Source organism: Mirounga leonina, unplaced genomic scaffold, assembly GCF_011800145.1.
Source record: "Mirounga leonina isolate KUSES-001 unplaced genomic scaffold, KU_Mleo_1.0 Mir_101414, whole genome shotgun sequence".
Lineage (NCBI taxonomy): Eukaryota > Metazoa > Chordata > Mammalia > Carnivora > Phocidae > Mirounga > Mirounga leonina.
Genome location: NW_023270121.1, coordinates 1137564 through 1149230, shown reverse-complemented (window position 1 = coordinate 1149230; position 11667 = coordinate 1137564). Strand labels below are relative to the sequence as shown.

General features: G+C 41.3%; 1 protein-coding gene across 2 annotated transcripts; it reads right to left on the bottom strand.

The window, feature by feature from the left end:
- Positions 1 to 475: 475 nt before the first annotated feature.
- Positions 476 to 3465, bottom strand: TMSB15A (thymosin beta 15a). 2 transcript variants are annotated; one of them, XM_035015920.1, is made up of 4 exons: positions 3364 to 3453; positions 2514 to 2635; positions 1854 to 1970; positions 476 to 884 (listed from the first exon to the last, which is right to left on the bottom strand). In XM_035015920.1, the coding sequence occupies exons 3-4, from the start codon at positions 1951 to 1953 to the stop codon at positions 847 to 849; spliced, it is 138 nt and encodes a 45-aa protein (XP_034871811.1). In that variant the 5' UTR covers positions 1954 to 1970; positions 2514 to 2635; positions 3364 to 3453; the 3' UTR covers positions 476 to 846. The 2 variants fall into 2 exon arrangements, with proteins under 2 accessions (XP_034871811.1, XP_034871734.1); XM_035015843.1 differs by lacking the exon at positions 2514 to 2635 and having other exon boundaries at positions 3364 to 3465.
- Positions 3466 to 11667: the final 8202 nt, after the last annotated feature.

Below are 11667 nucleotides of genomic sequence, written 5' to 3'. Positions count from 1 at the left end.
GATATCTGAATTTATGTTCAATAGATGTGATGTGCTTAGCACAATGTGTGCTAGCACGTGCCTCCTTCCCCTTTCTCCCATCCAACCCCAGTGTCAGGTGTCTCCTCCTATTAAGTGGAAAAGCACATACCAGAAAGCAAGAGAGCCCAGTTTAAATATCCCAGCCCTTATTTGCCTTAGATCACTTCAGACCCTGTATTTTCATTTTCTCACTTCCAAGATAAGGAGGCTAGTCCATGTTACCTCCTCTCCCAAGGTTCTCATGGGAGAGCCATGATTCCAACTCTATGGAAAAGCACCTAGCATTCCCAAGTCAGAATCCATTGGATCTGGACAAAGGAGAGCCTTTTCCCTGTGACTAATCTCCTAAAGTGGCTTTCCTTAAACCATTTTGTTTGGCTAAAAAGAGTACCTTTGTTGTACTTTCATTCCTTAGAAGACCACCAAGAATGGACCACCAGAGTCTCAACACAATGACTGTATTTATTATTTTATCACTACATTAGAAATGAAAATAAACTGAGAAGTTGCAAATGCATGCCACTTCATGAATATTGTGGAACAACAGATACATCCACTGTAGAAAGTTAAAAGTGGCTTAACTTTTGGGGATGCAAAGACTACACAAACAAAGGTCATCAGTGGTAATATTATTAACAGCACCTGCCAGATGGAATGTATGTATCAATGGAAAATTTTAAAAAGGGACCACTGGCTGGGAATACAGGTGGGAAGAAATCAGAAGATGCCTAAAATCTCTACAAACACATAGGTTTATAAAAAACAAACCCCAAACTAAGACACTTAAGCAATGTTGAAATTTGCTGTTGGGAGGAGATCCCCATTTTACGATGTTTGAGCACACTCTTTCTCTTGTTGGATAGCTGGGGGGAAAAACAAACACAAAAAAATCATTAAGGAGGTATATTCCTAGGATTAAGTTCAGTTTTCTTCCAAGAGTTCTTTGCCAAGTTATTGAAGCCTGTCATATCGGCTTTAAATTTAGAAGGCTAAGGCACTAACCACAAATCCCCAGTCAAGTGTTGTGTGTGTGTGTGTGTGTGTGTGTTGCATGTGCATGCATGTTAACCACCTGAACATTTATGAGAACCTACGTCAACTGCGTGTTGTTTTTTTATTTGAGAAGCAGATTCATGCTGTTGCCGTTTTTTCCATAGGTTATTCTGAGACTGAAGAGGAAGTGAAGCATTTTCCTCAAATTTATCTATCACTATATAATTAGGAAGTTATACCCTTTCAGATAATTCTGACTAACTGTGGAACTCAAATAACACTGACATGATAAAAAGTGCCCCTCAGGTTTGTGAATATGCTTGGAGTTTTTCTATCAGGCTATAACTCCCAAGGGCAAATCTGATCCTTTGGAGCCTGGGAACCTTAGGTGCCCCAAGATCTAAACTTTTTCTCTGCCTTATCTTGTCATCAGGTAGAGAAAGGCAACACTGCAGCTTGTGTGGTTCTTTAGGAATGAAATCATGGACCCAAATTGCTAGATGCAGAAAATGCCTAGTAACCATAAAGTGGACAAAACTAAGATATTTCTAGTGCTAAGTCTAATATTCCAAGATTGGTTATAATGAGATTTTTAGTAATCTTCCAACAAGAAACCAGTTTTTATTCTCCCATTACTTCTTGGGTCTGCCACGTGAGAACCACTTATATAACTCAAGTAAGAAAACAACTATTTGATATTTTTAACTGTTGCATTAAATACAATAGTACTGTAATTATTGCTTAGTTAGTGGCAAAATTTACTAGAAGAGTTTATTTACTGAGCCTATAAATTTCACCATTGTTTTTCTCCACTAGAAACCCCCAGCCCCATGACTTACTTTCCTGTGAAGGGAGAGTATTTTTTTCTTCAGTATTGGTTTTCTTCAGTTTTGACCTGTCAAACTTCTCCACTTCAGACAAGTCTGGCTTCTCACTCATCTTGACTAAAAGAAAGACTGAAAAAAAAGCTTAACTTAAAATCGGCAGAACTATGGTCATACTAAGGTATCACAGCCAAAATTTCTCATATTTAATATCAATGCATATTTTACCTGCTGATTTTCAACAAGAAAACAGCACACATCTTTGAAAAGTCATGTTTTTATTAGAATACTTTGAATTACACATCACTGCCCCATTTCTGATAGGCAGGAAAAGCCCGAATCAGGATGCACTAGAAATCAAGATGCTCTAAAATCCAGTCAATATGTCTGACTCTTTTACAATCATAGCTGAGGTCAAATGGAGTTGACAGAAGCACAAGAAAAGATAGAGATAGATTTAACCAGCTAATGATTTGTCACAAGAGATAGCATTTATTTGAGCAAATTCACATTGCATTCAATTAATTTGGGGCATTTTTCCTGGGGAGTAGGAAGCAGCACACAAAAAAGGGTGGCATAAGTTGTACTAGTTTCTTTCCATTTTACCTGCCCAAAGATAGATTCAGGAGCCACAGTAAGAGAGGGAGGGGATTTAATCCAGTCATAACTACTTATATGTCCTTATGACACCGGTTTGTAAATGCTCTAAGAAGACACAGCTAATTAGGATCAGACCAAGGACTTCAGCAGAATGGGATAGACCAAATAGAGCTGATTTTTATTTCATCATGTTTTCTCTGCAAAAGGAGAGGTTAGGAGATGGGGTGCCCTGTGACCATTCTGGATTTATCGGAGCAGAGACAACAGAAGACCCCAGAGACCGGAAAACAGAGCTGTCCAGCTCGTGCCTGGTCCCACCCTGGTAGGGGTAAGACAGGTCTAGTGCCCAGAGTAGAATGGAGAGGCCCCCAAGCAGCCAGAAGTCCCGAGTGTGCCTCCCTTCCGTCGAGGTCACCCTAAGACCCTCCTCTGACGAGGGATCAGATGCCAATCTCCAAGGTAGGGAAACAGGGACTAACAGATCATAAAAGGCTGGGCGCGTGGGTCTGTTTGTCAGGAGCGGTTTGCTTACATTTTAAAATAACCTTCATCATCTTTGTCGGGCGCGCAGCCCACCTTTTGGCCACAAAGGGAGGACGCGAAGGGCCTGCCCCAGAGGGCCCATTCCGGGCAGCACCGAAAGTCCTGGTCCTCTCAGCCTCGGGCTTGCAGTCACAGCGGACCGGCCGCTCTGAGGGGCCGCCCCCTCGGGCCTCCCAAGGACCCACCCGGGGAGGACCCGGCAACGCGCCGAAGGCGGCGCCGCAGAAGACAAAGGCGCGGACTCTCTAGGAGGCGCAGTTACAAAACGCCAGTCCCGACCCGGCCCCACCGGTTCCCGAGAGGCCGGCCCCCTCCGCCCCGCAGCCGCTGCGCCCTCCTGTCCCCATAGTCTTCTGGTTCCGCCGGGACCGCAGGTCCTCACCTGATGGCCTGAAGACGGGTGAAAGGCCGACGGCTGGACCGACGCCGCTCCACACACAGGACGACGTTAGCCTTCCCGCGCGGAACCCTGCAGTTGTAGTCGCGGAGCAGTCTCCGCCCCCAGGCCCCGCCCCAGGCCCCCCTAGCCATCTCTGATTGGATGAGGGAATCCCAGGCCCGCCTCTTCGCCCCTCCCCCCTCCCGCTTTCGTCTTGTAGGCTTGAGCCCGCTGTCTCCCCTCTACTCAGGACCTCTGCCCTGCAAGTGTCTTGATGACTTCATACCGGAGCCGCCTCCCCAGACCCTGTCCAAGCCCTCTCTGATTCTCCGAGGGATCGCCTGCCTGCCTCCCCGGTTTCTCCCACTGTTTTCGTGCTGAGGATCCACTTCCCTCCTTCCCAAGTTTACTCACTCCTCCAAGATAATTGGGGCCTCGATGTAAGCAAACACTTCTTTCTTGCCCAGTTAGCTTCCAACGTCTGGAACTGGCTTTTTATAGCCATAGAGCCTAAGTACACTGGGGTAACCAAACAATGGTTTGCAAGCAATGCTCAGTGGCATCTGTTCTAATCCTTGGCCAGGTCATGGAGGAGGGAAGCTCACTGAGAGGGTGGGCAGTTCAGAGTCATTCACCCCCACAGCTGAACAGTTCTGTCACAGTGGTGCTCTCCTATGTAAAAGTCACATTTTCGACTTTCTCAGCCACTGAACATGGTAGTAGTCAGTAGGGTAATCACAGGAGGATCTACTGAGGCTCTTCATCTCTATCTCCCCAATCCCTAGCACTTTGCTTGGCCCACAGGAGACTAGGTAAGTACCTGTCTATAAATTGAGGTAATACATCCATGATAGAGCAGAAATTTTGGACAGCAGCACCACCCAGTGTCCATGTTGGGGGAGAAAAGTGAGGATCCAGTAGTTACTTGAAAGGACCAGATGTTCGAGGTCACTTTCTGGATACTCACCCAGAACCTTAAAGCATTAAGGTAAGATGGAGATAAGACTGTCTTTAGCTTGTATCCCATATTTGCCATATGGCTCATGTATGGTGGTAAAGATACTCTACATAGATCAGCACCCATTCTCTCCACAAGGATTTCTCAAGCCCTCCCCACCTCTCTCCATTCATTCCCTTTTCTATGTCCTTGTAGCACTTCATGTTAATTTGAGAATTTTGTGTTTGTTGGAGAAATTGTTAAAGCAGAAAGCCACCCTCATTCAACAAATAATATTTATTGAGTACCTACAATGTCCCAGGCACTAAATACAATAAACACCAATGTTTCCTGATCAGAGTTGAATGTTTTTAACATTTGGGTTTATTTACTGTCTTTTTTTTTTAAAGAATAAAAATAGTACAGAAAAACTGAAGTTCCCTTGACCCTTGCCCTGTGTCCATTTACTGCCACTTCTCCAGAGGTAGTCCAATCTTGAATGTGAAGTATAGTTTCTAGACTATTTTTCTATCTTTACAGATTTACACAATCTCTGTTTCCAAGAATGACATGGTATATTGTATGAACCAGTGCTCCAGGTATAAGACTGAATTTCCACATTACTTGGGGTCAAGAGGAAGTTCCAGACACCCACCCACCCCACCACAGCCCAGAATTCAAAATATGCCCTCAATCTATCTGCCTTGAATCCATCAGAACTCATCTAATAACTATTTTTATCCTCATTTACTCCAGTTACCACAAGAACCCCGAGATCCCCCATGATACCCCTCAACTCCCTCATTTTAACCTCCATAAGGCTGTGACCACATCTCCTCTCTAGTTTACTTCTCACACCTCTTTCCTATTCCTAAAACATAATGCACCCTCAGTAATTCCCCTATATCCTCAACCTCTTCTCTAAATGTGTCCTTTATTGTCTTCCACTAACAGACACTAGGCTCTCCCCCTGAGGACTCTGTGTCCCCTGAAGCCCACTCGAGAGGAGCATATGATTTTTCTCTCCCACCACCATTGTACCACAGAACCTGAAGGCTGAATAAATGTCTTTCTTGCTTCTTATTGCTGCCTTAGGCAATTTCTCTCCCACATCCTTGAAAACTGCCAGCTTTTGGCAGCTTGTCACCAACTAGCCTTTATTGTTGGCATCCACCAAACTTCAGTTTCCCATCTCTCCTTATTTCTTGAAGATTTTAGCTCCTGGAACATGGTCACTCTCAATGAAGTAGTACTGTCTTAATTCCTGGTGAGCTCAAGAACAACCGTTCTGACACACTGACTCCCTTGGTTCCTTGAACATTTCTCCTTCATGACATTGTCTTTGACCCCATCTCAGCTACTCACTCACATGGCCATATCCTAGGCCCTGTCATAGCAATTTTAGCAACTCCTCCATAATCTCAATTTCAAACATCCCTCTTTCTATCACCTCCTCTCTTTTCAGCTCACTCAGAACCCCACCTTCTTTCAAACTTACCAAAATCTCCAACCCATAGGTCTTACCAGATTTCATCATCTCTTGCTCCCTCATTGTTTTATCTCCCCTCCTTCCCCAGCTCAAAAGTTATGTTCAGTCTTCATTAACACTTGTTTACATATACCCTGTACTCTACTGCCCCTCTCTCACTTTGTATTGTTTCCCTGGCAAAATCATAACCCTGACTAAACCCAAATACACCTCAAGGAGCTTGAACCCACACAGCTAAACCTGGCTGGAGGAAAATGTATAACCACATGACTAACTTGAACTTGACTAACATGAACTTCAATCTGGCCCTTAATGCTGCTAGTCAATTTACTCAGTAGGCCTCCTCTCCCTTAACTTTCCAAATGTTCTAAGTTATGATTTCATACCTTCTCTCTCCTCAAACTCCCAACACCACCTCCCCATCCCAACTTTTCTGTTACTTTCTATTTTACCAGAAAATTGTAGCTATCAAAAGAGAAATTTCACTGACTTCTACCACCAGGAACATCACTTCACCTACCCACACCTGCATCTATATACATAGCCTTCTTGTTGATAACTTTATTAGAGTTCTCCAGAGAAACAGAACCAATAGGATAGATAGATGATAGATAGATAGATAGATAGATAGATAGATGATAGATAGATAGATAGATAGATAGATAGATAGATAGATAGATAGAGATAGATGATAGATAGATAGATAGATAGATAGATAGATAGATAGATAGATAGATAGATAGATAGATGATAGATAGATAGATATGTAAGGGATTTATTATAAGGGATTGATTTATATGGTTGGAAGGCTGAGAAGTTCCACAGTCTACTAAATGCAAGATGGAGGCCCAGGAAAGCCAGTGATGAACTTTAAGGCCTGAAAGCCCAAGAACCCAGGGCCAGGGGGTGGCTGTGGAAGGTGGGGGGCAGGCAATGGTATAAATCCCAGTCCAAGTCCAAAGGCCCGAGAACCAGGAGTACCAATGCCAAAGGCAGGAGAAGAAGAATGTCTTAAGCAGAGAGAATAAATTTGACCTTTCTCTGCACCTTTTTTTTCTATTTGAGCCCTCAACAGATTGGATGAAACCCACTCACATTGGTGAGGGCAATTATTTTTACTCAGTCTACTGATTAAAATGCTAATGTCTCCTGAAAACACCCTTGCAGACACACCCAGAAATAATATTTTATCAGTTATCTGGGCATCCCTAAGACCAGTCAAGTTGACACATAAAATTAACCATCACAGAAATTGTCTTATATAAATTAGCCAAAAAATCTTTAATATGAGTGAAATAGAAAAGGATATGCTTGAAAGGATGCCAAAAAATGTCAAAGAATTTTAAAATGTGCTAGTATATATAGAATGCTGTTAAATTTTAAACGCTTTTTAGAAATAAGAAAATAAAACAGTTGTGTCCTAAAATTGACTAAAGACATTTTTGGATTATTTGGGTTGTCAAAATATAAAAAGAAAACTAAAAAAGATGTTTTAAAATCACAGGAGGAATTAAACTAATCTACCATAAATAAAATAAATTTTGGTAAAGTGGATTTTAGATAACTATATCATTAAATTAATAAGGAAATAAGTCAATATATGGCACGAAGTAAGTCAAATATTTAAAAGACTGGAGAGGGAATATCATTTCAAAAAAACTGTAAAGATCTGTAGTACATATTATCCTATGAAGTGTTAAGCCAAGGACTTGTGTAAGTCAGGGTTCTCCGGAGAAACAGAACAGTAGGATATATTTCTTTCAAAGAATTTTATTTATTTACATTTATGTCAAGGAATTGGCTTATGCAACTGGGGGACTGGCAAGTCTGAAGTCCACAGGCCAGCAGGCTCATGCAGGAATTAATGCTTCAGTCTTGCAACAGAATTTCTTCTTCCTCTGGGAAACCTGTGTTTTTGCCCTTAAGAACTTTAGAAAAAAAAAAAAGTGGGGCACCTGGGTGGTTCAGTTAGCTGAGCGGTCCTACTTGGTTTTGGCTCAGATCCACCTCGGGGTCGTGGGATTGAGCCCCGCGTTTAGCAACCCACCCTTCCCGCTGCTGAGCCCCCTGTTGGGCTCCGTGTTCAGCCAGGAGTCTGCTTCCTTGGGATTCTCTCTCTCCCTCTGCCCCTATCCTTCCCACACACATGTTCATGTGCTGTCTCTCTCTCTCTCTCTCTCTCTCTCTCTCTCTCTCTCTCTCTCAAAATAAATAGATGAATCTTTTAAAAAAGAAATAACTTTTAGTAGATTGGATGAGGCCCACCCACACTGTTGAGAATAATCTTTATTTAAAGTCAACTTATTTCAGATGTTAACCAAATATTCAAATACCTCAGCCAATGTCTAGATGGATGTTTAATAAATAACCGAGTACTATAGCTTAGCCCAGTTGACACATCACAGTAACTAAAATGCCTTCATCAAGAACCTTCTCTGGAAGACCAACCAAATTCCTTTTGAAACTTTTATTCTAACAATCTTAGTCTGCTCTAATGATTTTCAATATACAGATTGCCACACACCATTCTTTCAGTTCAATAAAAATTTATTGAGGTACTACTGGAGTGTCTGTCCCCAAGAAGCTCCATAAATTTGAGGTTTTGCAGGCAATAAGTTTGATCTATCATTACCACTTATTACCTCTAAGCAAATGTGTCAGCATTCAAAGGATGCATCTGAATAGACTACTGAAAAAGTTTCACCAATAAGATTGATAGGTTGCGGGGCGCCTGGGTGGCTCAGTTGGTTAAGCGACTGCCTTCGGCTCAGGTCATGATCCTGGAGTCCCAGGATCGAGTCCCGCATCGGGCTCCCTGCTCGGCAGGGAGTCTGCTTCTCCCTCTGACCCTCCTCTCTCTCATGCTCTCTGTCTCTCATTCTCTCTCTCTCAAATAAATAAATAAAATCTTTAAAAAAAAAGATTGATAGGTTGCTTGTCTATCAACATACCTCTTAGAGTTCAACATTAAGGGTCCCTTTACAATCTCAAAAGTTTCGTCTACTGTGTTGATTGTAAATTTAAGAATGACTTCATTATTATATGAACACAATGAAGCCATAACATCCCCTCTATGTCCTGGCTTTTATATGATATATATTCCTTATCTTTCAAGTCCATACTGTTCTGTTTTTACCTACCCTTTCTTATTTATTTATTCACTTTTACAACGCTAGTTGGTCTTTGCTAAAAATCATGAAGTGAGACCAAAATAAGGATGTTTGCTGCATAAAATCCAGAGTGTAATGGGGATGGTGCAGCCTCATTTTGTTGATCATTTGTAGTGGCATTTTCTTTATGGTCTATGTAAATGAAGTTGCACCTTAAGGTGAAACTATAATTGTTGGGGTATCACAATTGCTGACCTGAGGTTATATGTAACAAACTTTGCAGCCACTCTCTTTCCACATAATTTTAGTGCTGGTAGCCATATCATCTTTGTTCCTACAGCTGTGATCCAAACTAAGGCTCATAATCAAGCCATCTTTGTTGCTGGTCCTCACCTAATCTTGGCCTAGTTGAATTTTTGTCTTCCAGTTCTTGGAAATTGGCTCAGTCTTACTTACCCATATTTTTTCCCATTCCATTGCTCTTAGGACCAAATTCCTTCATGACCAAGTTTCCCTCTGGTTCTTGCCAACAATCCCAAGTCTAGTCTCTTATTTCTGGGCTCTAGTTCCCTAGTATTGGATCTCCCTGTATTTCACTGCCTACTTTTCTGTATCTTCATCTCCTAACTGAAGCCAAAGTCTACTCCCTGGAGGTGTACTCTATCTGCTGACCAGAATCCATTATTGGCTCTTCAAAAAACTGACTCAGTTACTCTTAACCTTTCTTTATAGACTATGATAAAGAATCTCCCTTGATTACCTACTACATCCACAGCATTGCATAACATAAATTAATATCAGCTGCTATTTCTATATCCACAAGTAGAAGACAGAGGCAATCTTGAAAAAGATATTTCTTTGTTGGTGTCTTTAAATTTGGCATGTTATTTCATGGAAGAAATGTATGTGCTTATCAAGTAAATTATGTGGTAAAAGGCGAGCATCCCATCTTCTCCCCCCTCTGATGTCATCCTTTGAAAAAAATGACAGTAGTCTACAAGCAGTGGTTTTGAATTTCAGCTGCATCTTATTATCATCTGAGGAGTGTTTTAAAAATACTGATACCTGGCCTCTACCCAGAGGTCTGCTGCTAAATGTTTAATAACTGCTCTGTAGAAGAGGTTGATATATAGCCTTTGTTGATTTTCATGGTATAAATACTCCGACGAAGGCCTATTTTATTTTATTTTATTTTTCCTTCTTTCCCATTTTTTTATTTAAATTCAATTAATTAACATATAATGTATTATTAGTTTCAGAGGTAGAGGTCAGTGATTCATCAGTCTTAAATAACACCCAGTGCTCATTACCCCATGCCCTCACCCGCCTCTCCTCCAGCAACCCTGTTTGCTTCCTATGATTAAGAGTCCCTTATGGTTGTCTCCCTCTCTGATCTCGTCTTATTTTATTTTTTTCCTCTCTTCTCCTATGATCCTCTGTCTTATTTTTTAAATTCCATATATGAGTGAGATCATATGATAATTGTCTTTCTCTGATTGACTTAATTTGCTTAGCATAACCCTCTAGTTCCATCCACATTATTTCAAATGGCAAGATTTCATTTTTGGATGGCTGTGTAGTATTTCATTGTGTGTGTGTCTGTGTGAGTGATCTTCTTTATCCATTCATCTGTCAATGGATATCTGAGATCTTTCCATAGTTTGGTTATTGTGGACATTGCTGCTATAGACATTGGTGTGCAGGTATCTGAAAGCCAATTTTAACCCATCAGTGTGAAGTAGTGAATTCAGTCAGCTGGTAAAATTCCTGAAATGTTTCTCACCAGATCTCATGAGCCAGTAGGAGTTGACTCCAGTGGACCACTGCCTATACCCCAATCCTATCTCATGATAATTGAATCAGAATCTCTGGGGATAGGAACAAGGTAAATTTGTCTCACACAGAGTTTTTGTAAAGTAGTGTTTGACCCCAAGGTTTGTAACTAGACTTTACTATTTCATAGCAGTGTAACCTTGGGAAACTACATCACCTTTCTTCATCTGTAACATGGGGATATTAAATGTACTTATTTTCTAGGATAATTATGAAGATTAAAAGAATTTGTGTATGACACTTATAGAAGTGTCTAGTATGTTAGTTATTGTTATTCTCTCTTAATTCAGTTTCTTCATCTCAGGTGAGCTTCTTTGAGACGATTGTCCAAACTTGACTCTGGCTATCATTTTTAGTGTTAATCTTTGACTGGTTATCCAAAGCAAACCAGGAATTCTGTGTAGGAAAAAATTTAAGATGAGCTTAGATTAAAAATTTAGACTGAGAACAAATAAGAATTTTAATTAAAAGTACACTTAAAAGTCATAAAACAGGGCGCCTGGGTGGCTCAGTTGGTTAAAGCGACTGCCTTCGGCTCAGGTCATGATCCTGGAGTCCCTGGATCGAGTCCCGCATCGGGCTCCCTGCTCGGCAGGGAGTCTACTTCTCCCTCTGACCCTCCCCCCTCTCATGTGCTCGCTCTCATTCTCTCTCTCTCAAATAAATAAATAAAAATCTTAAAAAAAAAAATCATGAAACATTGCATTTCATTCCTTATCCTAAGCTGGGATGAAAGGGGGTAGTGAACATTTGATCAACTAGAAACATTTCCTACTCACCAATATTGTGAACCTAAGTTAAAAATGCTAATGATGGGGGGGAAGATGGCGGAGGAGTAGGGGATCTTATTTTGACTGGTCCCCGGAATTGAGCTGGATATCTTTAGACCACTCTGAACACCCACGAAATCAGCCTGAGATGTAAGAAGATAGATCTGG